This window comes from Cervus canadensis, chromosome 9 (assembly GCF_019320065.1).
Source record: "Cervus canadensis isolate Bull #8, Minnesota chromosome 9, ASM1932006v1, whole genome shotgun sequence".
In the NCBI taxonomy this organism is placed as follows: domain Eukaryota; kingdom Metazoa; phylum Chordata; class Mammalia; order Artiodactyla; family Cervidae; genus Cervus; species Cervus canadensis.
In genome coordinates this window covers 880,603-908,590 of record NC_057394.1, presented here as the reverse complement: position 1 = coordinate 908,590, position 27,988 = coordinate 880,603, and the positions used below count along the sequence as shown (strand labels likewise).

General features: G+C 57.7%; 1 protein-coding gene across 5 annotated transcripts in view; it reads left to right on the top strand.

Annotated features, from left to right (window-relative positions):
- ATP11A (ATPase phospholipid transporting 11A) overlaps positions 1 to 27,988 on the top strand; it is a 100,202-nt gene that overhangs the window by 27,332 nt on the left and 44,882 nt on the right. Inside the window, exons 1-6 of one of the 5 annotated variants that reach the window (XM_043477560.1) lie at positions 15,445 to 16,004; positions 16,047 to 16,328; positions 20,052 to 20,174; positions 23,980 to 24,069; positions 24,980 to 25,060; positions 27,548 to 27,655. In XM_043477560.1, the coding sequence (XP_043333495.1) occupies positions 16,083 to 16,328; positions 20,052 to 20,174; positions 23,980 to 24,069; positions 24,980 to 25,060; positions 27,548 to 27,655 (648 nt within the window). In that variant the 5' untranslated portion in view covers positions 15,445 to 16,004; positions 16,047 to 16,082. Of the gene's footprint in view, positions 1 to 14,901; positions 15,119 to 15,444; positions 16,329 to 20,051; positions 20,175 to 23,979; positions 24,070 to 24,979; positions 25,061 to 27,547; positions 27,656 to 27,988 lie in introns of those variants that run through there. The other 4 variants (XM_043477562.1, XM_043477559.1, XM_043477561.1 and 1 more) reach the window with 4 other exon arrangements.

Here is a 27,988-nt window from a genome sequence, read left to right as displayed (position 1 = left end):
CCGGTGGCTCAAATGGCAAAGAATCTGCTTGCAACTCAGGAGACCCGGAATCAATCCCTGGGTGGGGAAGATCCCCTGGAGAAGGGAATGGCTACCCACTCCAGTATTCCTGCCTGGAGAATCCCACTGGCAGAGGAGCCTGGTGGGCTGCAGTCCATGGGGTGGCAAAGAGTCTGACCCAACTGAGCAACACACACACACACACACACACACCGTGGGTAGTGTCTTTTCGTGTCCTGAACACACACACACACACCCCTGGTGGGTAGTGTCTCTTCGTGTCCTGACATCGTTTCTCTAGAGATTAGAGATGCTGAGCATCTTTCCTGTCTTACTGACCATTGGGATATGTTCTCGGTAGAAGTGTAGATTCAGCTCCTTTGCCCATTTCCTTGGATTGGTTATTTATTATTGTGTTGTTGAGCTGTATCGGTATTGTTTTTTCCAAGCTTCCTAAGTAGTACTGATATGCTGCCAGGGTTTGGAACCAGGGTGTGTGTGTGTGAGTGTGAGTGTGTGCGCGCGCATGCGTGCTTAGTGGTTCAGTCCAGTGATCAGATGTAAGTCCACCCCATAAGTAACAGGTTGGGGACTCTGGTTCTGTGTCGTGAGGCCGCTGTGTGTCCTGGAGGGTGGGGGAGGTGCCGGAAGTGCTCCGAACAGCTGGCAGAGGAAGCCAGTCCCCCCTCTGTATAGATGGGGGTGGGAAGGTGACTGAGGACTAAGGTGTGGACGGGGGCGGTTCACCTCGGGTGCTGTTTAAAGCTTCAGCGTAAATGGATTCCTGAGGGAGGCCTGTCGGGGATAAAAGGAGAACCCTGACCCCGGTTGTGATGGGGCCAGGAGAGAGTGGACAGTGAGATGATGGACCCTGACCCCCATTCTGATGGGGATGGGAGGGAGTGGACAGTGACGTGATGGGCCCTGACCCCGGCCCTGATGGGGATGGGAGGGAGTGGAGAGTGAGGTGATGGGTCCTGACCCCGGCCCTGATGGGGATGGGAGGGAGTGGACAGTGAGGTGATGGGTCCTGACCCCCGCCCTGATGGGGATGGGAGGGAGTGGACAGTGAGGTGATGGGTCCTGACCCCTGCCCTGATGGGGGATGGGAGGGAGTGGAGAGTGAGGTGATGGGCCCTGACCCCCATCCTGATGGGGATGGGAGGGAGTGGAGAGTGAGGTGATGGGTCCTGACCCCCGTCCTGATGGGGATGGGAGGGAGTGGAGAGTGAGGTGATGGGCCCTGACCCCGTCCTGATGGGGATGGGAGGGAGTGGACAGTGAGGGTGATGGGCCCTGACCCCCGCCCTGGTGGGGATGGGAGGGAGGGGACAGTGAGGTGATGGGCCCTGACCCCCATTCTGATGGGGATGGGAGGGAGTGGACATGAGGTGATGGGCCCTGACCCCCATCCTGATGGGGATGGGAGGGAGTGGAGAGTGAGGTGATGGGCCCTGACCCCCGTCCTGATGGGGATGGGAGGGAGTGGACAGTGAGGTCATGGGTCCTGACCCCCGTCCTGATGGGGATGGGAGGGAGTGGAGAGTGAGGTGATGGGCCCTGACCCCCATCCTGATGGGGATGGGAGGGAGTGGAGAGTGAGGTGATGGGCCCTGCCCCCCGTCCTGATGGGGATGGGAGGGAGTGGAGAGTGAGGTGATGGGCCCTGACCCCCGTCCTGATGGGGATGGGAGGGAGTGGAGAGTGAGGTGATGGGCCCTGACCCCCGCCCTGATGGGGATGGGAGGGAGTGGACAGTGAGGTCATGGGTCCTGACCCCCGTCCTGATGGGGGATGGGAGGGAGTGGAGAGTGAGGTGATGGGCCCTGACCCCCGCCCTGATGGGGATGGGAGGGAGTGGACAGTGAGGTGATGGGCCCTGACCCCCGCCCTGATGGGGATGGGAGGGAGTGGACAATGAGGTGATGGGCCCTGACCCCTGTCCTGATGGGGGATGGGAGGGAGTGGAGAGTGAGGTGATGGGCCCTGACCCCCGCCCTGATGGGGATGGGAGGGAGTGGAGAGTGAGGTGATGGGCCCTGACCCCCGCCCTGATGGGGATGGGAGGGAGTGGACAGTGAGGGTGATGGGTCCTGACCGACACCCAGGCCTCCTGCTGGACCACGGAGCTCTGACTGGCGAGCATTCAGTCTGCTCAGCAAGCGGGCGATGGTGCCAAGATACTGCAAAAGCAAAATACTTATTTTGGCAGTGTTTCAAAGAAATGATGCTTTTCTTAGAGAGTGCATTATGTGCACATTTCAGAGAGTCTTTGTAGCTTTTTCCAAAAAAAAAAAAAGTAGGACTTCATGCAAAAAGAAAGGATAAGAGGAAACCGAAAGGAAGGAATGACTTCATAAAACATTTATGGGCAGAAGCTAGAAGCCATCACACAGGCCAGGGCAGGCCTTTATTACCTTTTTATTTTGATGATCATGCAGTAGATGTTTTTAATTCGGAAGTAATTCTAAGCTCGAATGCACCTTTAAAATTATGGGGATTTATGTTAATTTTTCTGTTAATGTGAATGAGCAGTTGTGTTGTCAACCTAGCCAGCTGGGTACATTAAAATGTAATGCACACAGTATTTTAAAACCCTAATTGTACCAAGCGGAAAACGCTGCCTGTGGGTCCACATCTTCAGTATTTGCACCATTAAAATTTCAGTCTGTGGTCAGCTCTGATTGCCACAGGGCTGTAGGATCATGCTGGAGTCTTTGTAACAGCTCAGATTTGTTAATTCAGCCACCTCTCTGCCCCTTTTGCGTGCCTTGCCCCTCCTTTCCCGGCTCATGTGCAGAGTGGTAGTGCTGGCGCGAGGCTCTGGGTGGGCGGATGCGGCCAGGTGACCCCGCGTCCCCAACCCTGGGGGGAGCTCTCTGTGCAGCTGGCCCTGCTCTCGGCCTTGACCTTCATCCCAGCAGGGTCAGACTTGAGAGCCAGTTGGAATCTGGCAGCCTGGCCCCAGCCTTCTAATTTCTGGCCACATTCTCTTAAAAAACAGACACTTTTATTTTTTAGCATTTTGGAAAGATGGGATTATAAGCAGTTTTGTTTTTTTTTTAATGAAATGTATCAGGCGTGCAAAGAGCATGTGTAATGTATACAGGTCACCTATAGCTGCACCGCTCCTGTGGGTCCGTCCCGATCCTGTGAAAGAGCCCGGGTCCTGCACCCTGGCCTCAGGGCGTGGCCAGGGTGGGTCTGGAGAGGCTTCCGTGTGAACCAGAGCCCAGCTCTGCAGGGGCTGGCTGTGCTTCGGGTGAGTCTTGGTTCCCCTTTCGGTTTCAGCCATTCCACGGGTGTTGCTCGAGGGCCTGCCCTGCCCTGCATGTGCTGGTCAGTGGGGTCCCGTTCCGGTCAGTCCGGCAAGTGACGCGTATGTGCTGGTCAGTGGGGTCCCGTTCTGGTGAGTCCGGCAGGTGATATGCATGTACTGGTCAGTGGGGTCCCGTTCCGGTGAGTCCGGCAGGTGATGCGTATGTGCTGGTCAGTGGGGTCCCGTTCCAGTGAGTCCAGCAGGTGATACGCATGTGCTGGTCAGTGGGGTCCCGTTCCGGTCAGTCTGGCAGGTGATGCGCGTGTGCTGGTCAGTGGGGTCCCGTTCCAGTGAGTCCAGCAGGTGATACGCATGTGCTGGTCAGTGGGGTCCCGTTCCGGTCAGTCCGGCAGGTGATACGCGTGTGCTGGTCAGTGGGGTCCCGTTCCGGTCAGTCTGGCAGGTGACGCGTATGTGCTGGTCAGTGGGGTCCCGTTCCAGTGAGTCCGGCAGGTGATACGCATGTGCTGGTCAGTGGGGTCCCGTTCTGGTGAGAGTCCGGCAGGTGATGCATATGTGCTGGTCAGTGGGGTCCCGTTCTGGTGAGTCCAGCAGGTGATGCGTATGTGCTGGTCAGTGGGGTCCCGTTCCGGTCAGTCCGGCAGGTGATGCATATGTGCTGGTCAGTGGGGTCCCGTTCTGGTGAGTCCAGCAGGTGATGCGTATGTGCTGGTCAGTGGGGTCCCGTTCCGGTCAGTCCGGCAGGTGATGTGTGTGTGCTGGTCAGTGGGGTCCCGTTCTGGTGAGTCCGGCAGGTGATACATAAAAGCAGCAGCAGCTTTGTTGGGTGGGGGGCGGGGGCCACAGACGGGCGAGGCGGGAGGATGGGGGCCCGTGATGACAGGGAGCCGGCAGGCGGAGGGCATCTTTGAGCTCAGCCCTGGGTCACTACAGCAGCAGCCACATCCCAGCCTGGGTCAGCAGCCCAGGGCCTGGTGGCCACATCACGGTGTGTGCAGAGCTGGGTGTGTGCGGACTTGGGGCGGGGCCCCCCTGTGTCGGGGGCCGAGCTCCCACCCAGAGCCTGGATGGTCCCTGCTGACTGCCTGTGTTTCTACGTGAGGAGATTCACGAGGACGTTTGCTTGGAGATGCTCTGATCATACCCTTAGTTGCCTTCTAAGCGGTAGGCACATATCCTACTTTTTTGGCAGACAGAACTCGTGATGTAGTCTGACAGCCGGAAGAGTGTGGATGCCAACCGTTTACTTTGCGTCGCAGACAGCCACCATCCTGACACTGCCGCAGAGGAGGCGTGGGTGCGCCAGCCCACGCCAGGGTTTCCAGGAACGCTGGGTGGGGTGGGGGGCTCCTCCTGGCTCTGGCGGCCGGTGGCGAGGGGCTCCCAGCGGGCAAGTCCTCCGGAGTGAATGGGAGATGGAGAAACAGAGTTATTTACCCCTGCTGCGGCCTCCCAGGTGGCTCAGAGGTAAAGAATCCGCCTGTCAGTGCAAGAGACATAAGAGACGTGGGTTCAGTCCTTGGGTTGGGAAGATCCCCTGGAGGAGGGCATGGCAACCCAGTCCGGTATTCTTGCCTGGAGAATCCCGTGGACTGAGGAGCCTGGCTGGCTACAGTAGGGTCATAGGGTCAACCCTCCGAAGGGCCTCAGAGTCGGACACAGTGGAAGTGACTTCACATGCTGTGAAGAGACAGCGCAGCAGGTGATCCACACGCCCGGCGTGCATATACGTGAAACCCCGGGAGGCCCACCCAGAGTCTCCCAACCAGAAGGATCAGAACAGGACCAGGTGACTTCAGACGGCAGTCGTGGGGAATCTGTCCTGGGCCTCAGTCGTCTGAGAATAAGAGTCTGCCAAAACCGGTGCTTGGACACTATCCATGTTTTATCTTCTGAATCACCTTACTTTGTACAGACCGTTGTTTGGAGAAAGGCAGTGAGGATAAGCTGGTCCAGAAGTCAGGACCATGCCTGCAGCCGCAGACTCTCGCTGTCAAAAGCGCCTGAATAGTATCGAGTGTCAGGAGCAAATGACACTCGGGAAGCTAGGTTATCAGTGTCGAGACAAAGGGACCCATGATCGGTGAACGGAAGTGTCCACGAGTCCTGTGTGGATTCAGAGGCAGAGATGTGTTAGGAAAACGGCTGGTTTATTAGTGTGGCTGAACATTTTGGGAAGAAAGTGGAGGCCCGGGATTGTATGGTTGTGTGAACTTGTGGACAATGTGATTCGTCGTCTCAGAGTTCTCGGAATTTTGTACGTTCCACAGAGCAGTTCTCACCGGGGGAGACTCTGTCATAGCTTTTCTCTCAGTGCGTCTGGGGGTCGCTCCATGTCCGCACGTTCTGTGGACGCAGCTGGACGACACTCCCTTTTGATTCAGCCAGCCCGTCTATGGACTGTGATTACAGACGTCCCCCGCCACAGTCACCAGCCCTGGAAGTCAGCGGTGTTTTTCCTCAGATGTCCCTGGGTTGGACTTTTAGAGGCGGGGCCCCTGAGGCAGGAGCAGTTGCCCCTTTTGTTCACTGTTCTGCATCCTCACCTGGGGCCATGATGGTGCTTGTTCTCACCCGCCTTGCCCGTGCAATGCTGTTCTCCGCCAGGACCTCATGTGGATCTCCAGCTTTGTGGGGGGGTGGGCAGGGAGGCACCAGTTCACCAAGATAGGTGGGCCTGGGGGACCCAGATGGACCGGGCCTAATCATTTTGGCTTCGAGAAGCACTGATCAAGCCCCCGGCTTCCTAGTCATTTCTGTCCTGGCGGTGATGGCCGTGACGGTAAATGTTTCAGGCTCCGAGGCCACGTGGCCTGTCTGCTCCGATCTGTCCTATGGTGTGGGCACAGCCGTGACAGCCCGTGACAGACAAGAGTGAGACCTCGCTGTCGACGGCGATGTTCCACTTTTCTGTAATTGTCACGTGTCAGGAGTGATTAGTCTTCTTTTGATTTTTTCAGCTGTTTGAAGATGTAAAACCTGTACCAAACCCGCGGGCCACGGTCCAGCAACCCCTGCTTTCCGGGTCAAGGGGGCTGGATTTCAGCTTCCTCTGCACGGCCTGGCATCGGACCTTTCAGACTGGGCCCCAGCTTGGGCCAGTCTCACCTTCACCATGAGGGACCGGTTTTCTTCCTTCCTCCGTGTCCTGCAGGCCCTGCTGGCCCTGATGGGTGGGCAGCTCCTGAGTGGCCTGTGGGGGGGTTCCCTGTGCGTGCCTCTGGCCTCAGGCTCCCATCTGCTCTACAGCGAGGCGCCTCCCCTGGAGCTCCCGTCGGCCGTGGGAGAGCGAGGCACCTCCCCTTGGGACCGCTGAGGGGCTGGGACGTAGCTTCTGGCCGCAGCTCTAGGTCTCGGTCTGTGTTTGTCAGGCGGGCTGCTGAGCGGGCATCGTGTCCATGTGTGTGGCCCCCGTGACCCCACAGCAGACACGGCCCTTGGCAGGTGTGAGCAGGGGCCCAGGACGTCCCTCGCTTGTGGTCAGTTCATGGTGACAGAGGCGTGGGGGCATCTTCCTGGGCTGTTTCTCGGGGTCCTTGTCAGCCCGGGGACGGCGTTTTTCTGCTTGTCGTAAGGTCCAGGTGTGACAGTGCATGTGGCCGAGAGGGCGGCGTTGGTGAGATTCACTCCCGTGCACGTCCCGCCTGTAGCTCCTGAGACCCCGAAACTCTCCCAGAGTCCGGTTTCCCCCTCGGGTGGTCGTCCAGTGGAGTTAGAGCGCTAGCCTGGCCGTGTCTGTTCCCTCTGCAAATGCCTGCTGGGCGCCCTCCTCTCCGCTCCTCTGCTTTTTTTAAGTGCAAGGGATTAAGAATGTACAGACCCCAAAAAAGCGTGGCCCCTCCCATCCAGGTGGCCGGTACGGTGCCTCGCAGAAGTTGGTGGTCATCAGTACCTACATCCTGGGCAATTTCCCAACCGGGAAGCATGGTTAGAGCCCAGAAACTTCTCCGAGAACCCTAATCCTGACTTCGTTTATTATGAAATTCCTTAATTCTGTCTTGACATTACGTCATACTTATGCCATAGAGCCAAACCCAAAATACAGATTCAATACAGATAAACCCGTGAAACAGGAGGCGGGGCCGACCCCGTCCTGCGGCCGCGGCCTGACCCTGCAGCACGCTGTGGTCGGCGGACACGCCGCCCGCGCTCCCTGCAGGGCTGCGAGCGGGGACTGTGCGGCTGTCCACGGGGCGAGTTGGGTCAGGCTGGCATCGCTGCACTCCTGAAGGTGAGGGGGTCCCCGGGGCGGCGGCCAGCGGGCTCTGGGGCCTGCTGGGGCCGCGGCTCTGGCCTGTGTGGCTCTCAGCAGCCCAGGACCCGCCCGCCGGGGTCGCAGGGAGGGCGCTCACGGGGCCCTGCTTGTCCCTCCTCCGAGGGATGAGCCACCTGCCCTTGTAGGCGCTTGTGTCAGTGGTCTGCGGTCAGCAGCCTGTGCCCTGCCGTCTCTGCTCTCGCTGCTGAGTCTGAACACAGCCCTGGTCATCGCCTCCATTTCGGGGCCAGGGGTCCCGAGCCCGTGAGCCTCTCGAGGGGCGTCCTCTCCAGCTCAGCCCAGCGCCTGTGCCGGCTGGGTCCTCACGGCTGCTGCCCCTAGCTGCTCCCTGGGGGTGCACACAGGACACCCCAGAATCGACTCTTGCCGCCTGCTGAGTTCTGTGAGAGGCTCGTCCAGAGGGCTCCGTCCCTGAACAGGGGAGGGCGTGACCGTCCCAGGCCGTCCACAGGACTGCGGCCCGGCCCTGGGCCCAGTGGTGGGACGACAGGGATGTTCAAGCCCGTGGAGGACACGGGCGAAGGATAAGAATCAGCGACTTTTGGGGGGAAAGTGGGAATGAACATATATTAATTGTTTATCAGCTCTGCCATCTAGTAACTTACCAAAGGTCACTATGCATTAGCAAGCTGTTTATCAAATGATCGTGCTTTAAATATTAGACTTCACTGAGATTTATTCCACAACCGTGAGAGCACCTGCTGTATATGAGACGCCAAGCTGGAGGTCGTATCATGTATTCAGGCAAAAAATAAAAAGTCACTACGGAAATCACAGTGAGCGTTACGGACGTGCTCTACAAGCTGTGGGTTTCGGGGCACCCAGGACCCCGCAGAGCCTGGTGGGGTTGGGCATCTGAGTCTGGTCATCGGACTCAAGGCAGTGTGTGTCCTGGCCTCCCGGCCACCATCCTGAGCGCAGACACAGAAAACCCCTTCGTTTCAGAGTCAGCGAGGTGAAAACGCCTGACCGTTTCCACAGCCCTTCTGGAAGGAAAGGTGTTTGTCCCACCTGGCTTTCAGAGTGTTCCTGTCACTTTCCCAACTTCCTACCCAGGAACTGTGAAGATTGGGCGCTTTAGCCAGAACAAGGCTGACTTCTCTGTCCTTTCACATTTGGATTTGGTATTTCCAAACATCAGCTAGTTTTCAGGGCCTCGCAGGAAATCGATTGACTCAGAAAACGGCCGAAGGCCCCCAGGTGGAGCATGCTGGACTCCTGTCCCCCTCCCCGAGGCCCACCCGCTCGCCGTTTGCTGGGCGGGGCATGCTCATCCTGGCCGGGGCTCCCGGGGGGCCGTCCGCACTCTGGTTCCCCACCCCCCGACCCCCACGAGCCCCAGGACGCCTGATTCATGTGACTCAGGCTGGCCTTGACTCTGGCCCCTCGGTTATCATAACAGTTCACTGAACTCACCCACCAATAAAATTTCCCCGACATCATACTCGGCTCAGCAGATGTACTTTCATTTTGACGGGAAAGACAGAGATAGGCGATCTTTATCTTGTGTTTGCCGTGTCAAAGGCACTTCCAAGATTATCCAGAGGGCTTTGGAACCTGTCTTAGAAGCTTTAAACAAAAGAAAGCAAAACATGTTTTCTTCATAGACTTCATTTTGTTCCAGTTTTGCCTAGCAAAAAGAATGGCATCATTGCTTAAATCGCCTATTCTTACTCAAATAACAACATGTCAATAGGGGGAAAAAAGCGGTGGGGGGGTGCGGGGCTTGTGTAATCATTCTCTTCGAAGACCACAGTGACTGACTTGGTAAGAAGTCAGCTGGCTTAAAGCTCAACATTCAAAAAACGAAGATCATGGCATCTGGTCCCATCACTTCATGGCCAGTAGGTGAGGAAACAATGGAAACAGTGAGAGACTTTATTTTCTGGGCTCCAGAATCACTGCAGATGGTGACTGCAGCCATGAAATTAAAAGACGCTTACTCCTTGGAAGGAAAGTTATGACCAACCTAGACAGCATATTAAAAAACAGACACATTACTTTGCTTACAAAAGTCCGTCTAGTCAAGGCTATGGTTTTTCCAGTAGTCATGTATGGATGTGAGAATTGGACTACAAAGAAAGCTGAGCACCGAAGAATTGATGCTTTTGAACTATGGTGTTGGAGAAGACTCTCGAGAGTCCCTTGGACTGCAAGGAGATCCAACCAGTCCATCCTAAAGGAAATCAGTCCTCAGTGTTCATTGGAAGGACTGATGCTGAAGTTGAAGCTCCAACACTTTGGCCACCTCATGCGAAGAGCTGACTCATTTGAAAAGACCCTCATGCTGGGAAAGATTGAAGGCGGGAGGAGAAGGGGACTACAGAGGATGAGATGGCTGGATGGACATGAGTTTGAGTGAACTCCGGGAGCTGGTGATGGACAGGGAGGCCTGGCATGCTGCGGTTCATGTGGTCTCAAGTCGGACACGACTGAGCCACTGAACTGAGCGACAGATCTGAACTGAAGAAGTTATGCATTTATCATGAGTTGCTTTTCCCTTTAAAAAATAGTTGCAGGCCGCGGAAGACACAACCTTGTTGATCGACCCTCGGCACTAATTCCCGTCCTCGTCAGCGGGCGGGAGAGACGGCCAGCCTTGTGCCCCTGTGCCCCGGGGCAGGCACCGCTCGGGGTTCAGGGGAAGAGAAACAGGATGGACTCCCGTGTTGCCAGCAGGGGTGGCCCCAGCCTTCCGTCTCCTAGCCTCTGCTCACGCTCGGTCCAGAGGTGGGGACAGAAGTCATCTGTCCTATTTTTCTCTCGTTATCTGGAGCTCACGAGAGTGCCGATGGGCCGGTCCACGCCACGGCTTCCCGCGGTCGAGGCTCCCGGTGCCGGGGCCACCAGCGGGCTCAGAGCTGCTTGCCGCCCGGCCGGACGGCTCAGCGCTGCTGCAACTCTTGGCGGTGTAACTAGAAAAGGCTTTTCAGACAGAAACCCAAACGGGTGGTGTCAGGGCTGTTTTCCCCCATCGTTTCGATATTTTTTTTTAGAGATTCTATCTCAACTTAAACACACTTGCCTTGTCCCCCTCCCGCCCCCCAAATTCACGCAGATGCTGAGGACACGTTCACAGCTGGGCGGACTCGTCCTGCCTCTCAGACCCGGATGCCAGGCCCCGAACCGCGTCTGCGTAGACAGTCGCCAGGGCGCCCTAGCTGTACGTGGCATCGCTGCTTTGATAGGAAGTGGACGAAACCGAGCTGAGGTCTGAAGTGCTGTGGCTGAGAGAGGGTGAACACTCCTTACTCTGCAGTGAGTGTTGTATATGTCGAATCCGTAGCGCTTTTTATTTATTTTTATTTTTTTATCTTTTGTCTGTGCCACATGGCTTGCAGGATCTCAGTTCCCTGCCGTGGCTGTTCCCGGGCCACCGGAGAGTCCCCCACAGGCCTTTAGTGGGTTCTGGAGCTGGGATGATGCCTGCATCCACCGCGCTGGGCAGACATCGTCAGGGCGGCCCCCAGGCCGGATAGCGTGGCTTGTTCTGGCTCGGCCGTCACAAAGACTTGAAACCCCTTGGCTGGGCTGGTGGCCCCATGGTGTGGCTGCCTCCTGCGGCCACCCCAGGAAGGACTGCCCGTCTGCGGGACACGCCCATCTGCTTCCCCCAGTTACTTGCCCGACCCTGAGTTTCTGACCCTGATGGAAGGTAGAAATCAACAGTAAATACGATTCTTGTCATGAAGGAGTTGTAATCTAGTCAAGATCGTGAAAACTAGCACTTAGGAAATTTTATCTTCTCTCCTAATTGTCCGTGGCTTCCCAGGTGGTCCAGTGGGGAAGAACCCGCCTGCCAATGCAGGCGATGTGAGTTCTATCCCTCGGTCAGGAAGATCTCCTGGAGGGGGACATGGCAACCCACTCCAGAGGCAACCCATGGACAGAGGGCCCGGACTATATAGTCCATGGGGTCTCAAAGAGTCTGACATGGCTGAGTGAGCACAACACAGTTATTTATCCGTCCAACTGTGACCGCTTGGAATCTTTACGGCTCCTGGTCCTGACAGCCCTGCCTGGGGACCCGGATGGGGAACTGGACTCCTGGGTTTTGCCCTGAACCTGCTGCTTTGGGCAAATCCCTTCCTCCTGCTGGAACTTGATTGTTCCTTCACCTGTCCAGTTTTGTGGTGGGGTCTTCAGATCAATTGATCAGTCAGCCAGCAAGCTTCTGTCACCTCGGAACAGAAGTCAGATAGCATCTTTAAAAATATCAAAGTGTACAGCATTTCTGCTGTCGTCAAAATCTGCAGGTGGGCAGATCTGCCTGCATCACGGTGTAAAACTCCGTGTGATAAGACTCGAGAGGGAAGTGACTGGCAGGAGGGGTGTGTGGGCCTGAATCATCGTGTCCATCAGCTGTAACCGACTCCTGTGAACCTGTGAGAGAAAGAAGCCCCGTAGAGAAAAGTAGCCATATCCGGCACTCACAGTCCCCGAGGGTCAAGCTGCAGCAGCCATTGTGGCTGCGTCCCCAGACGGTCCCCTTGGCAGCGTCAGCTCACCCACGACAGCCGGCAGGAGGTGGGGACCCGGGTGGCCTGCTGGAGGGCTGCGTCCTGGGGTGGGCTTCGGAACACGTCGGCTCCCCCAAACGTGCCGGCCCGTGGCCCCACCTCCTCTTCCAGGGTGACCCCAGAGAGGCTGACGCCCGCGTGAGGATGTCTGCTTCCTCGTGAAAAACCTGGGGACAGCGTCTCGGGTACGCGGGCCCCCTGTGCGCGCGGCTGAGGGCCTTGCGGGGCTCAGAGGCTGGCCCTGTCTGCTCACCCCTGTGGATGAGCATCTCAGTCCCTGTCATCGCGATCCCGTGGGACAGCGGGTCAGAGGCAATCAGCTCGCGTGCTGCTGGCGTTTCCCAGTGAGGGGACTTGGGGAGGTGCTTGTTGACAGGAGGGGCCCCGGGTCTGACGGGGAGAAGCCCTCCAGGGAGGGGCAGCAGGAGGCAGGGAGGCTCTGGCCCCGGCGGGCTGGCTTTCCCCGCTCCCGCCAGCTGACTGACCCAGACGGGGTCTCCGTCTCTTGTTGGCGGAGATGCTGGAGGGAGTCCAGCTCAAGGCTAGGCATTGAAGGGGTGACCCCAGGAGCGGTGTGACACCCCTTCCTCCCCTGGGCCGTGTAACGTGTCATCATTGTTCAGTTCAGAGGGGGGCTGTCTGTATTTCCACCGTGTCAATGGAAATAGTCAACAAACAATCTGTAATAGAAATAGAAAAGTTCTGTTTGAGCCAGACTGAGGATTACAGCAGGAGATACTGATTTCAAGAAGGATTTGAGGCTTATAAAGGCAAAACCCTGCGAGTTAGGAAAGTCCTTTGTCAAGAATCGGGATGGGGGCTGCAGGAAGTGGGGTGCCTGTCAGGTGAGGACTGACTGGGGTCTGGAACGGTTGCCTCGTTACCCAGGGTGATCCTGGCACCCTGCGGCTGCAGCTGGCCGTATCAGCCACCCTCCACCCTTCAGGCCTGTGGGGGAGGCGGGGTGGAGGCTCTCACCTCCGTCCCCCTGTGGCGTCCTGTTCTGGAAGCTTCTCTCCAGCCCTCCAGCCTCCTCGGCAGGCCTGGCCCCGGAAAGGCATCCTTTATCTAAACATCCTCTCCTCTGAGAGTTCCCGGTGACACAGCTGAGGTTGAGAAACGGCCTCCAGAGTGGACAGAAAGCACCGCCGTTTCTCAAGTGGGCTTTCCACACAGGAAGACGCACTTAGGGCTGATTTCAGGTTTGGGGAGTGAGTCATGGACGCTGAGGGCCACTCGACCTGTGCGCTTGTCGGGAAGCGGGGGCGGATGGGGGCAGGGTGAGGCTGGTCACGTAGAGGCCTGACCCTCCACCTGGGGCAGGGGGCAGCGGGACGGGCCTCCTGATCCCCGGGGAGGTGCATCCGGTGGGCTGCCCTGGGGAGGGGGCAGAGTGGGGGCCAGCGGGGCGTCAGGAGCGGGGCTCCGGGAGCTGGGGACCCCACTCCCGGTCTTGGGGGTGGCTCGGGGAGGCTGTGCACACAGACCACCGAGCAGCCCCCTCACTCTCCCCTCTGGCTCCTGCCCCTGCCGCTGGGCCCAGGTCTCAGGACGTGCTAGTGGCCCCCGGCGGTCACTGTCCTGATGCGCAGACCATGGGGCGGCGGGTGACCTCAGCCGCAGGCTCCGGGGCAGGCCTCTCCCCGCAGACAGAACCTTTGTCTTGGGGTTTCGGGGCCTCGTGTAGGTCCCAGGCAGCTGAGGGGGGCTTTCTGTGGATGCCATGATCCAATCAGGTGGTGTTTCCACCTCACCGCTGCCGTAACTCCCAACCAGCCTGCGGGGCCTTCACTCGGTTTATATTCAGGATGTAGAAAGTCAGCCTCCCGTGCAGTGGAAGGTGTGTGACCCCAGCGGTGGAAAGCCTCCGTGGGCCCCAACACGTTCTGTGTGGGGGCTGGGGAGTTGCTGGCTTTCTGCTCATCATTTGTCTTTGGAAGGAGACAGTCTGGTGGGAGGAGCATGCAGAGACCCCGCGGCCCTCCTGCCGGCCTCCAGGCAAGGGTCTCGGGCGCTGTTTGAAGCACGGGGGCTGCACGCGTGACGTTCGAGCGTCTCTCCTGAAGGCCGGTTCCCACCCGCCTCGAGCCCTGGTTCCCGCTGCCTGGGTGCTCGGCCGGCTCCTCTCTGCGATTGTTCTGGCTTCTCCAGCCACGGTTACGCTGCGGAGGCTGCTGACGGTGCGTCGTCTCGTGATCAGCTGGCGACGTACCAGGATGGGTTTCCATCACGAACAGGGGCAGTTCCAGGGGTCACATCCGGAGAGGAGCCCCCTCCAGCTAAGCCTCGCTGGGCAGGGGCGAGGGTGGGACCCGGACGGGACTCTGCCAGGCTGCCCGGCGGCTCCCCGCCTCCTGGGGACCTGGGCCTCGGTGCCCTTTTTGGTCCCTTCTTCACAAACGTCCCCGCCAGCACCAGCAGGGCTCCTCCAGCGCGGGGCCGTCCCGCCTCTGACCTGCCCCCGCCCCCAAGCTCGAGGGGACACGGGGTCACTGTGCTATGCTCCCGATCGTGGGAGCCCTGGCCTCCAGCTCAGGGCAGCAATTATCTGGTCGGTGACTCAGGGCTCCCTGCCCTTTCTCTCCGGGGTAGGAGCTGAGGGCTTGGGCAGCAGTGGCTGACGGCCGGGCGGTGGGGCTGGAGCGGCCGTCGCAGTCTCCCTGATGGGCCGGTGCCAAGCTGGGTCCCCTCGGACAGCTGGGCAGGGGAGCGGGCTCTCTGCTGAGACCGAAGGGTGAGGTTCTTCCTCTAGTGGGCGTAAGCCTCGTCTCTGTCTTAGAACTCTCTTGTTTCACCGCCTGGTCACTTGGCCCATCTTGCCTCCCGCCCCCAGCTTTAGGCTGGACTTGTTGCTTCTTGTAGGGCCATTTCCTGACTTCGATGTGGGGATACTGCCCTGGCACCTGGTACAGAGGCCGCCCCCCGACAGGCAGGGGCGACCCGCCTCCCCAGCCAGTATCCAGGGGACCCACCTCGGCCTGCTTTCCAGGGAGCCAGGCCTGTGTGGCCCCCATGGGACAGGTGGCAACAGGTGACCCACAGGTGAGTGAGTTCAGCTAGGAGCTGCGTCCCCTGTGGGGAGAGCTGACCCCCCTCCCCGCAGGACTGGGGACGAGGCTCCATCTCTGCACGGGCACTGAGGATGCGCCTTGCGAGGGTCACTGCAGGAGACCCCCGTGATCACCCCTGCCGGTCTCACACTGAAGCCCAGGGAGTGATTTCAGCGGCTTCATACGCAGTCTCATCCAGAAACACTGTTGTCACGGGCTTCTCTGCTGCTGTGCATTTCACCGGGGCCAGGCAGCCGCAGCCAGTGCCCCGTCCATCCTCCCCACTCCCCGCCTCCCGCTGGGCGCCCCAGCACGGGGCTCTGCTGCCAGTAACTGAAACTGGGTGAGCCTAGGGCAGCCCAGAGTCATCTGTGGCTAAAAGTCTTATTTTAATTTTGGTTCTGGACCCAGTAAATTACAGTCTAGGTTGGCAGCGTTTACCATTTTCCAGATGGTCAGTGTTGCCAAGTGAAGTGGACCGTCATGGCACTTCTGTGATCCAGCTGATTCTGTGTTTAATAGTACGTTCTCGGCAGAAAAATGCCACTGAGCGGCAGAGGCCGAGAATTTGCCTGAGGAGGAAAAACTCCGTCGCTCAGTCGTGTCCGACTCTTGGCAACCCCATGAGCTGTAGCCCGCCAGGCTCCTCTGTCCGTGGGGTTCCCCAGGCCAGAATACTGGAGTGGGCTGCCGTTTTCCTGGGGAGGAAGGGGCTGTCTTTCCCACTGAGTGTGGTCAGTGGAGGGGAGCAGGGCTCCCGCAGGGGCCAAGGGTGCAGGTCCAGCGATGGGGGCCCCTGGGTCTCTGCCTCCCCACCGGAGGTCCGACTCCACTCACAGACCCCGGGGAGGCTGGTGATTCATGCCGAGGACTCTGATCTGATCAGCTCTCAGAGCGTGGTCTTAGTCACTGCCCCCGAGGAGGTTCGCAGAGGACAGTGAACGCTCCCTGGGTGGATGGATGCCCCGTGCTGTGGTGTGTGGGTGCTGGAGACAGCGGGGCCACGCCACACACTCGCCACGAGAAGTCGGAGCGCCAGGGACGTGAGTAGGAGATGCCGGTGTTCAGAAACGCCTCCTTACCCGTCAAACGAGAAGTGTTGGCTGTTAAAGCTGAAAACGGACCACGGAACAAGCAACTGCTTTGTCGTTGGATCCCTGAAAATGGTTGTTGGGGGAACCACCTCTGGAAAAGCTGATCTGGTGAATTGAGGCTAGGTTACATGCTTTCGTTCGGTCCGGCCGCGTAATTCGGCTAATAGGTTGTGTTTGTTTCAGCTGAAATTCGAAACTTCCATTAGTGACTGCCGCTGGCCGAGATTGATTTTCTGTGCATTTCAGACTCTCTTCCGTCCTTGTGAGCTTTGTGACTTGACGGCTCAGGCTGCCGCTCCCAGATCCTAACATGCCCTGTGGCAAGGTTGGTGAGGGCGACCGCTGCCTGCACTTGCTTCCTCTGGTCCTTTAGCCACTTTTGGGGTTGGGGAGGGGGCTGGGTTCTGAGTCCAGAAGCATCGTGTTGGCAGAGATGGTGGGGCAGCATCTGTACAGGGCATGTCTGCGAATCCCTCCCACCTTCACTGCTGGGCCCCGCGGTCCAGGCAGGAGCCCGGCCACCGCACCTGAGGTGCTGACGCCCCGTGAGGGCCCTGGAAGTGGGGTGTTTCCTCGGCCCAGGCCCAGAGAGCCGGGGTGCTCGGCAGCTGTGTTCATCCCATCCTGCCTTGCTGTGATTGCTTCTTTTCAAGTTTCTCCAATCTTAGCTGTTCTCCTTGGGAAGTCCGTCGAGCTCAGTTTTATCCACTAGGAAATGCTGTCTACTGAAAAATCAGCCTGAAAGATGTTCCTTGTTTTCCCTGAAATGGAAAGCATCTTGCGTTCTGGTGGCACAGCAGTGAGAAGACGGGGTGGAAGAGGCTTCAGAGGCGTGAGGTTCTCTGCACTGACCCTAGACGGGGTCTCTGCACCAACTCAGAAACATGATGGGCGATGCTTGGGACCCAGGAACCTGTGGGGGACCCTAAGGGACCGCTTTACTGAAATAAAATTACTAGATCCTAAAATCTTCCTGTTCAGAAAGCCTAGTTCAGTGTTCTTTAGTGCATTTACCAAGTTACGGAGCACCACCATGATCTAATATTAAAACATCTTCGTTTCCTGGAAGAAACTCAGTACCCGAGGGGCAGCCTCCCTGGCCCCTGGCGGGGACCCACGGCGCTGTGTCCGTCTCCACGGAGCTGCCGGTTTCGGACATCCCACGTACACGGATCCTGTTTGGTCCTCCGTGTGTAGCCCCTGCCATGCCCTGAGGGCTGTTGATTTTGAGTATCTTTCCATGTGCCCGTTGGCCACTGAAGCTCTTGGAGAAATGTCCAGTCACATCCCCCGCCGTCCTTGCCTTTTCATTATTGGCTGTGGTGGCCGGCCTATCCCAGGTACCAATTCCCCAGCAGACATGACTCGCAAGTATCTTGTGGGGCGTCCCCTGGGGCTGTGCGGGCAACGCCTGGGCCTCCAGCTCACCTGCATCCTGGCGGGACGTCTTGTGATTCCCCAGGAACGTGGGAATCTGTGAGGCCGGATCCCACCCAGCTCCCTACCTCCTCCGGAGGGAAGGGGCATGTGTTCTCGGCCAGCTGACAGTCCCAGCCTGCCAGGGCTGTGGGCCCAGAGCGCAGGCTGAGCGGTCCTGCTGTGATCCACGTGTGAACACAACTTCCACGGAAGCTAATTTCACCCAGGTTTAGTCCTAGGAGTTTACTTTCAAAAACTGCCGACACCGGCCTATTCCTCACGCTGCCTGCTGTGAAACTAGATGCCGGACGTCTTGGAATCAGGGCCCGCTCCCTCTTGTCGCCGACCTCTCTGTCGCCCGGCCCCAGGAGATTCTGTGATCAGCCGTGACTCATCGCAGAGCTTCGTGTGGCCTGACTTCCTCTGGTATGCGTCACCCGTGCACTGTGGTTACTGTTTGGTTTACAACAGGCGGGGTTAAGAAATTGCTTAAAAGGCCAAGTCTGTTTTCATTGCTGAGCCGGCAGACACCCAGAATCCCTTCATGTTACTTCCGGGCAGGCTGGACACAGAGACGCCGAGTGGCCCATCCAGACGCTCACAGCGGTCCGCATGCGTCAGGGTGCGCGTGATGACAGGCGGCGTGTGCAGAACCGCGGTGGACAGGCGCTCCCGGCCTCCCGTCTGCTGTCTTCTCTCTGCCTTCTGAGCTGAGTTTAACCCACTTAGGGTCTGCACCTTTGTGCCTCTGCCACACACGGGGCTCCCCGGGGGGCTGATCTGAAACGGCCTGTCTTGCCTTGAGGCTCATCAGCCGCTGTGACCTCAGGGGGCACCCTCCGTGGGCGCCGCTGCAGCCTGGCCGTCAAGCATGAGGCCCCCGCCGCCGCTCCGTCCCTTGAGCTGTGACCTGTTCAGGGACTCGGGGAGCCGCCAGGGCCCCCGGGGGCTGTCTGTTGCTCCCGTTTCTCTCCTCAGGGGCCAGCGCCAAGTCTCGCTCTCTCGTACAGGGCTGAGTCGGTTGGTACGAGGCTCCTCCCGGAGGAGCTTGTGTTGCAGGGGGGCGAGTCCCGTTGGAGGGTGTGCGGACTTGCTTCCTGACCTCGTTCCATGAGCAGGAATGGTGCCCCGACCTGTACGCTTAGGGCAGCACCAGGGAGCTGTATTTGAGGCGTCCAGTGATCACAGTAAAACCAGCCTGTGCCCAGGGAGGGAACCGGCCTTGAGAAACCTCCTCTGACTTGCTGCCTGCGGGCTCCCTCTGAGCTGGGGCTGCCTGTCTGGGGGGAGGGGCAGAGCCCTGAGCTGGAGCTCCCTGTCTAGGGGGTCCAGGCCCCACCCTGCCACCCAAGAATGCACCATAGTCTCCTCAGTGGCTGCAGGGTCCCGGGCGCTCAGGGCCGCCCGCGCACAGTCAGCCGCGTGTTCCTGGAAGGCTCTCCTGGGCTGCAGGGTCCCGGGCGCTCAGGGCCGCCCGCGCACAGTCAGCCGCGTGTTCCTGGAAGGCTCTCCTGGGCTGCAGGGTCCCGGGCGCTCAGGGCTGCCCGCGCACAGTCAGCTGCGTGTTCCTGGAAGGCTCTCCTGGGCTGCAGGGTCCCGCGCACAGTCAGCCGCGTGTTCCTGGAAGGCTCTCCTGGGCTGCAGGGTCGCACGCACAGTCAGCCACGTGTTCCTGGAAGGCTCTCCTGGGCTGCAGGGTCCCGCGCACAGTCAGCCGCGTGTTCCTGGAAGGCTCTCCTGGGCTGCAGGGTCCCGGGCGCTCAGGGCTGCCTGCGCACAGTCAGCTGCGTGTTCTGGAAGGCTCTCCTGGGCTGCAGGGTCCCGGGCACTCAGGGCCGCCCGCGCACAGTCAGCCGCGTGTTCCTAGAAGGCTCTCCTGGGCGGGGCTCTTCCCTGAAGATCAGGCGCGCAGCGATCGGAATAATGCAGACGTGGGTCAGAGGCGGGTCGTCTGCGTTCCAGGAAGTCTTGTTCATGCGATTGTTCGGGGGCGGAGAGACCCTCTGCTCTGAGCTCACAGTTTTACAGTCTTCTCTCCTTAGAGACCTTTCCCCAAATCCTAGGACCACTCACTGTCTTTTCTGTTTGGAAGCCTTAGGGCTTTGCTGTCACTTTTTGTTTTTAAATGGACCCGCCGTGTCATTTCCACTGAGCTTTGCAGGCCCTCTCAGCTCCCAGTGGGGGTGCAGGTGGCACTTCCCTGAAGAGCTGGGGGTCGGGGGGGAAGCACAGGCACCTGAAGGGGCCCAGGGGGATGGGTGGGGAGTGGGGTGGAGGTAGGGAGTGGGGATCAACCTTGCAAGGGGGTCCAGCCCTCCCCGGCCCCCACACAGACCAGCATCAAAGCCAACCACGGGAAGACCTTGCCCCCCGGGCCCCGCCCACACTGACAGCTCTGTTTCCCGCCCGCAGTGTGCCGGGGAGGAGGACTGGGTGGACAGCCGGACGGTCTATGTGGGCCACCGGGAACCCCCGCCAGGCGCCGAGGCCTACATCCCGCAGAGGTACCCGGACAACAGGATCGTCTCCTCCAAGGTGAGCACCTGCCTGGGCCTCCCCCACGTGGCTCCTCGGACACTCAGAACTCCCTGAAGCTGGGACCACCCGCCCCTGAGTACCAGGCTGCATGCTCATCACCCCCGCCCCCGGTTACCCCCCAGAACACTGTTAAGACGAGGTGTCCCAGCACTTCCTCCTCACTTCCCTGCTAACTGCGTCGTGTTTAAGTGTCAGATTTCAAGTCTAGGGTCAGATCCTCCTGGCGCCACTTACCACCTGCCCGGCACACGCCAGGCTAGAGCACCCTCCCCTGCAGAACAGACGGCACTTGTGACCCCAGGTGCTGGCTGGACTTGGTCCAGAGGAGGCCCCGGGATGGGGACCTGGGGCCTGAGTCAGCAGCGGTGGATGTCTGTGGATTCAGACCGGGTGATGCTGAAGGCGAGACACACGATTGTTTTCATTTAAAAACAGCTCAGAATGCGGAAAACACAGCTCCAGTTCAGTTCAGTTCAGTTCAGATCAGTCGTGTCTGACTCTGCAACCCCATGAATCGCTTAGATTGTAAGAAATAAATTTGCAAAGAGATTTGGAGACTATGTTGGTGTATCTATGTTTTCTTGGAAAGAAAATGTTCATTTCTACCTTAAAAGACTGTCAACAATGATTCCTTAAGTGAACAAATGCCTATGCTCTCTAAGTTAAATTTCCAGCCTGATCTGTTATTGGTGATCAGTGTTTGATCCACGTTCTGTTCCCTTTTGAGCAGAACATGGTAGAAGAAGGAAAAATAAGAAATGACCCTAAATGTGTGATCCCTTCCCTTTGATTCTGACCTCACACTGAGCCTCCCAGCCAGGGCGTTCTCAAACCTCAGCCGCCCACCCCCTGCTGCAGACTCAGGACGATGGGACGTCACCAGTTCACAACATGTGCTTTGGGCACACAGTGCGTGTGGCTCCCGGCTCTGCCCTCAGTTGCCACAGAAGTAAATATCCAGCTCAGGCTGTGCGGTCTCCTCTCCGTACAGAAACTGAGCTCTGAGACCGCCGGGCTTGCCTTCTCGAGAGAGCGTGGGTTTTTAGGGCACCCGAGTGCACCTGTGCCGGGGCCCTGCAAGGTACCAATGGCCACAGCCTTGCCGGTTTCCGGACGCTCTGGGTTTCCTCTCCGCGGCCAGTGAAGCAGAGTGGCTCCAGGCCGTCCCTGTCTCCCTGGGGCCACGTGAGGAGGGGGCAGCCAGGCGGGGCTGCTTCTCTGTGCCTGGGCCCCCTCCAGCCCACGGTGAGGACAGAACCCAGGGGGCAGGGAGCCCACAGTGAGGACAGAACCCGGGGGGGAGCCCACAGTGAGGACAGAACCCACAGTGAGGACAGAACCTGGGGGGCAGGGAGCCCACAGTGAGGACAGAACCCACAGTGAGGACAGAACCCGGGCGGGGGGGGAGCCCACAATGAGGACAGAACCCACAGTGAGGACAGAACCGGGGGGGGGGGGAGCCCACAGTGAGGACAGAACCCGGGGGGCAGGGAGCCCACAGTGAGGACAGAACCCGGGGGGGAGCCCACAGTGAGGACAGAACCCACGGTGAGGACAGAACCCGGGGGGGAGGGGAGCCCACGGTGAGGACAGAACCCGGGGGGCAGGGAGCCCACGGTGAGGACAGAACCCACGGTGAGGAGAGAACCCAGGGGGGAGCCCACAGTGAGGACAGAGCCCACGGTGAGGACAGAACCCGGGGGGCCGGGACCAGCTCGGGGCTGACGACACAGGCCTGGCGCAGACGCACGCCCGGGCTGGGGTGTGAGTGGGACCTGAGGCGGGGGTTGTGCTCTGCACTCCGCACTCCCCGAGTTGTCTGACGGGAGAGCGAAGCTCCACCCGCCTCTGACGTCTCAGCTCCAGCGCAGCAGGAAAGTACCGGCTTTGTTCCGTGCTGTCCTGCTCTGGGGTTCAGTACGGAGGGCTCCGGTGCTGGGTTCTGTCCTACTGATGGTATCAGCGGAAGGCAGGACCCAACAGACGGATGTAGGTCAGAGCGCTACACTGTACCTGTTATACAAAGTATTACCTTGTATTGTGGCCCAAGTGTCTGAGCGAGTATTAGATCATTACAGCTTAGCAGGCATCAGAAATGTACGGTTGGCCCACTGTTATCTATTTGCCAGCTCTCATATGTGCAGTAAAGAGCTCGTTTCACTTTATCCATGCAGTACTGATAATTAGTGCAGTCCTGACTGTTTAAACTATCTCACTGGGTTTTCAGTTTTCATGCTGTACATTGTCAGAGATTAGCAACCCTCTTCCCACCATATTACTGATAATCAGCAGTAATAACTTATGATGGTCATTTATTCCTTAAAATATGTGGATCATACAACATAACGCCTAAGCTGCAGCGCAGGCCTCCTCCACCCGGTAGGAATAAAGTAATCATTCAGGTGGTTTTAAATTCCATATCTGTACGGTTCCCTGGTAGACTAGGACTTAGAAAACGGAAAGGGCGTCCTGAAATAGTAGCATTAAAATAGATCAAGACTGATCTGCACGTTTGGAAGGATGGTAGAAGATGGCCTTCTGTAATAAATGCGTGGTGCTTTATAAGGTGGAAACTTGCAAACACACAGGAGAAGAGGGGGAGGAGGGCAGCAGACGTCTGCGCGCGGCCACCTGCTGTCTGCACATATCAGCAGGTGGCCCCGTGTGCGTCTGTGCGTCTCTTTTCTACCTTGAGACCATTTTGAAGCAAATCCTAAACAATGTACATCTTCCATCTATAAACATTTCAGCAGATAAAAGATGGGGATTTGCACTGAGTGGTTTGTTAGAGGTGGGGACGTGTTCTGACTTCTGGGTGGTGAGTATGCTGATCTGGGTCCTGGAGGACAGGGTGGGCTTCACTGGTTGGGGCCTTGAGGACAATCCACTTTGGCTTCAGGATCTCTTGGAAGGGAGCATATAAAGACTGAAAGATCATTCTAGGTTAGTCACAGAATCACAAACATGAGACACAAATGCTGTGGTGTGGTATATCTTATATTTCTTTTAATAACTCCTTTTTAAAGTTAGTGAAAAGTAATTTCCTTATGCCTAAGAATACTGGAGTGGGTAGCCTATCTCTTCTCCAGGGGATCTTGCTGACCCAGGAATCAAACCAGGGTCTCCTCCATTGCAGGCATATTCTTTACCAACTGAGCTACCAGGGAACCCCTCCTTCTGGCCCACTTAAGACGAAAATACGTCTCTCTCAAGCACTTACAAAGATTGATTTGTTTGTGCATTTTCTCAAGTTATAGAATCTCAACGTCCCTGTCTTTTCTGAGACCAGTTTAAGCCAGAACTTCAGTCCTCATCACATTCCTCTAAGGCACATGCTATTCTTTTATTTTTTCTTTTGGTCTTGCTTTGTGGCATGTGGGATCTTTGATCTCTGGCCAGGGACTGAACCCACGCTCCCTGCAGTGAAAGCTCCAAGTCCTAACCGCTGGACCATCAGAGACATCCTTGGTACATGCTGCTCTTTTAATCACTTTATAGACAGAAAGGGTAGAACCCAGACATTCTGGCAGTGAAACTCTTCCTAAGCTCCCTTGCATCACCTTGAATTATCTGGGACTGGGTGATTCAAATACGCTGCTTTGGAGTCCGTGTTCTGTGGTAGCAGTCTCTTTGTACGGTCAACAAGTTGATAAAATGTCTACAAACACTCTCAGCTTTGTTTTGTATCAAAACCCAGTCATTTTTTACTTTGAAATGCAGACCTGCCTGTCACGTGGCAGAATAACGCGACCCGCTGTAGAGTGTGATCCAAATGACATCGCTGTGTTTCTCTCTTCTGCAGTACACATTTTGGAACTTCATACCCAAGAACTTATTTGAACAATTCAGAAGAATAGCCAACTTTTATTTTCTTATCATATTTCTGGTCCAGGTAAGGCTGGTCCCCTCTTCCTGTTGCCCCAAATGTAAATATAAATAAGTGACATTTACTCTTGGATGATTGGCTGGTTCGCTGATAAAGAGGAGCACAGACTTGGTGCCCTTTATCTGCAGACCCGTCCCCTGCTTTCTTCAAGGACAGGCGTGTTGGTTCAGAGACCTGTTCACTAGAACACAGGTGTGAGCACCGTGCGTGTGAGCCGGTCCGGCTGCCTTCTGCCCTCATCCTCCAGTCCTGACGGGAGGCCAGGAGCTCCCTAACCTTTAGGGGGACTTACTAAGCTCCACGTCATCCCACTTATCCCCAAATCATGATGTTATCGTTGTTCAGTCACTCGGTTGTGTCCGACTCTGCGACCCCATGAACTGCAGCACGCGAGGCTTCCCTGTCCTTCACTATCTCCCTAAATCATGTGGATGCTTCTTAAAAAAAACATTAAAAGGAAGAGAGTTAAAAAAAAGAAAGCAGAAACCACCGTGAGGTGTGGATCAGGAAGCAGGTCAGATGTGCTTTCAGATCGGCAGCCTAACTTGTCTCAGTCAGACAAAATACAGTGGAAGGACTTTAAAACATTTCCCCCACAGTAATTTATTTAAATAATGTAGTCCAAGTGTGGCGCCAGAAGCAGAGGGTGAACTGAAACAACGCCCGCACTGGAATCAGCCCGTGTCGTGCTGCCGCTGACACAGCCCGTGATAAGGAGAAGTGCCCTCAGTTTTGTGGTAAACTGGGATGGTTTACCTCACATCATGTATCTCCGGTGGCGGGACAGGGTGGGGTAACAGCCAAGTGAGCTGCCATGAGTCAGAGTGGACGCAGGAGGTGTCCAGGGCCAACCAGTCCGTCTAGAGCCCTCAGAAGCGTTTCTGAAGGTGACTCCACCACCCTCTCTTCTTTGCAGCTGATTATCGATACGCCCACGAGTCCGGTGACGAGCGGTCTCCCGCTGTTCTTCGTCATCACGGTCACAGCCATCAAGCAGGTGAGCTTTGGAGATGCAAGCGGAGAGGAGGAGGGTCCCACAGAGTGTCTGCTATGGGGGGTCACCTGTCAGCCAAAGGAGAGCCTCCTGGCTTGTTTTAGCCAGTTCATGGGACGTTCCACTCACCTCTGAAAGTTCACGTTTGTAACTGGTTTAGGTGGATTCTTGAGTTGAAACAAGGGAGGTTGTATGATGTAGTGCTCATTTGCTGCTCTGAGGGTTTGAGGAAGAATCTGTTCTCACGTTGAGCCACATGGAGCTGGCCTGAGGTGCTTGCCCGCTGCGCCCCCGCTGCCCGGACCCCGAGGACTCGCTCCTGCAGAGGGTCTGAGCGTGGCCCGCACATAGCACGGCCCCGTGACTCCTGACTCAGTGTGGGTCCTGCCATCCTCTGCAGCCCTGACTGATGAGCCAGTGACTGACGGGAGAGCAGTTCGCCTGCTGTTCCCACGATCTGTTCCCGGTGGCTGGTTAGTGCTTCACCATCAGCTCTGCTCAGCTCCCACGGTCTTGGAAGAAAGCCGAGAGCCTCACTGTCCACCCCCCTCCTCCGGCCCCAGCTCCTGGCAAACGCCAGTCCACTTTCAGCCTACCCTGGGCGTTTTGTATTAACAGAATCTTACCTTGGTGACCTTTTGTGTCTGGCTTATTTCACTCAGCATGTTTTCAAGGTTTACCACTCGTAGCGTGTGTCAGTGATTGGCTCATAGATGGCTAATACTCCATCATGCAGACAGACCACATTTTATTTACCCAGCATCCACTGATGGACATCTGGGTGCTTCTGCTGCTCTGGCTCTTCCGGGAAACACTGTTATGAACCGTCACGTGGAAGCTTCATGTGGACATAGCTTTTCAGTTCCCCTGCACACATACAGAGGAATAGTCGCTCTAGTGTTGAAAGTATTTTCCAAGGTGACCACAGCGTTTGACCTTCCCACCAGCCGTGCGTGAGTTTCCAGTTTCTCCACGTTCCTGCTGAGGCTTGCTGTCCATCTTCCTTGTTGCACTCACCCTAGTGGATGTGAAGTGGTGCCCACCGTGGTTTTGCATTTCCTTCGTAAATAACGGTGCTGGGCATCTTGTCATGAGCTTCTTGGCCTTTTGTAAATTTTCTTTCGAGAAATACCTTCAAGTCATTGGCCCGTTTTTAAATTGGATTGTGTCTTATCCTTGAGACAATTTGTATGTTCCAGATGCAGGTCCCTCATCTCCTGCAAACTTTTGAACACAATGGTATTTGCATTGAAATAATTCCTGAAAGGCAGCGTCTAAATTCTTGGTGGTCACATTGTTGCTGACAAAGCCATGCTTTCTGTTAGTCTCTAAATAAAAAATAAAAACTCTGAAGACATGTCACAGGAGACGTGGTGTACGGGCTGCCCCCGAGTGACGGGAATGCACGGCAGAGCGACTCCTCCCGACCGAGAGAATGTGAAAAACCGAGTCTCCGGGCGACCTTCGTGAGTGTGAGGCCAGTGCCTCTGCCGGTCTCCAGGGTGAGAGCATCTGGACTGCTCAGTGATTGATCCAGAACTGGAGCGGCATCGAAGGCTCCCTTTGTGACCGTCCGGGTTTTGTCTCCCACTCACCGGAGATCTGCATGTGGAGAACTGAACGGCGATGCGATTTGACCTGTTGCCCATGAAGTTGGCTTTGACTGTAGACGTCTGGAGAGCAGGTGGAATGAGACCGTGGCCCTGCAGGGACCCACACACACTGAGGGGCGCGTCGGGCCGCCTTGGGGACGTGTGGGGTGTCTGCATGCAGGGGCCGTGTCACAGGTGGAGCCTGGTCCGTGCACCTGATGCATCCCGTGTGAGCCCCTGAGGGACAGGCCGGGGGCTGGAGACCTGAGTCCTGACCTGAGCGGGCTCTGCCTCGAGGCCGTGGTGCCGTCAGAGCCGAAAGAGCACGGAGCCCTGCCGAGAGCACCCTGGCCACGGCGCGGGGCCCCTGGACACTGCACGGGGGCGTCCCCTTCCCTAAGGGGGTGCCCTGGAGCGTCCTGCCCTGCGGCCGTGGCTCCTGCGGGTGGGGGGTGTGCAGGTACCCAGAGGGAGGTGGCAGCGGCTCCCGGGGGTGAGGCCTGCGCACCACCTCGGCCAGGACACGGTGCCAGGCGGGTGGGGGCGCTGCTCTCCGCAGCCCGGGTCTGCCCTGGCTGCACCCGGGGCCACGGCCCAGCAGCCCCAAAGGACTTGAGGAGGTGGCGGATTCGGGGCTGTGCCCTTCCTGACCACCTGGCCCTCAGCTGCCCTGCGGCCCTGCCAGCCCCCCGCCTGCATGTTGCTCTGCGGTGCTCCGGGGCCGCCCGCTCTCCCGTGTCCCCCTCTGCCCTGCTGGGCGTCCTATCCCCGCTCCGTGTGGAGAGCCCCTTCCCCGGGGACTGCCACCCGGCCTCCCTGGGCGTGGAGCAGCCCTTGAGCGTGGCTGCCCGGCCGGGGCAGGCCAGGGGCTCACGGGCGTCTCTCTGGGTCCTGGCAGGGCTACGAGGACTGGCTGCGCCACAAGGCGGACAACGCCATGAACCAGTGCCCCGTGCACTTCGTGCAGCACGGCCGGCTGGTGCGGAAGCAGAGCCGGAAGCTCCGGGTGAGTGCCCGCCGCCCGTGGCCGTCCTTCCTTTGGCAAAACTTCTGTCTGAGGTTGCTTCAGTTGCTGGGTGCAGACCACTCTGTTCCCCAAGTACTGTTCCCTTCAGGCAAGCTACCTCTGTTTTAAATCTCTTTCTTCTGTGGGTCAATTTTTAAAGCTGGGATCGACTGTAGAGCAGGTTTACGGTCTCAGGGAACTGGGCGGTAGGTGGGTCCACCTCCAGGACGTGTCTTTATGTAGATGGAGTCACACAGCCTGTACCTGCCGGCTGGGTTTCCTCTCACAGTCGAAGCCCCTCGGGGCTCGCCCAGGTTGGGCATCTGCACACCT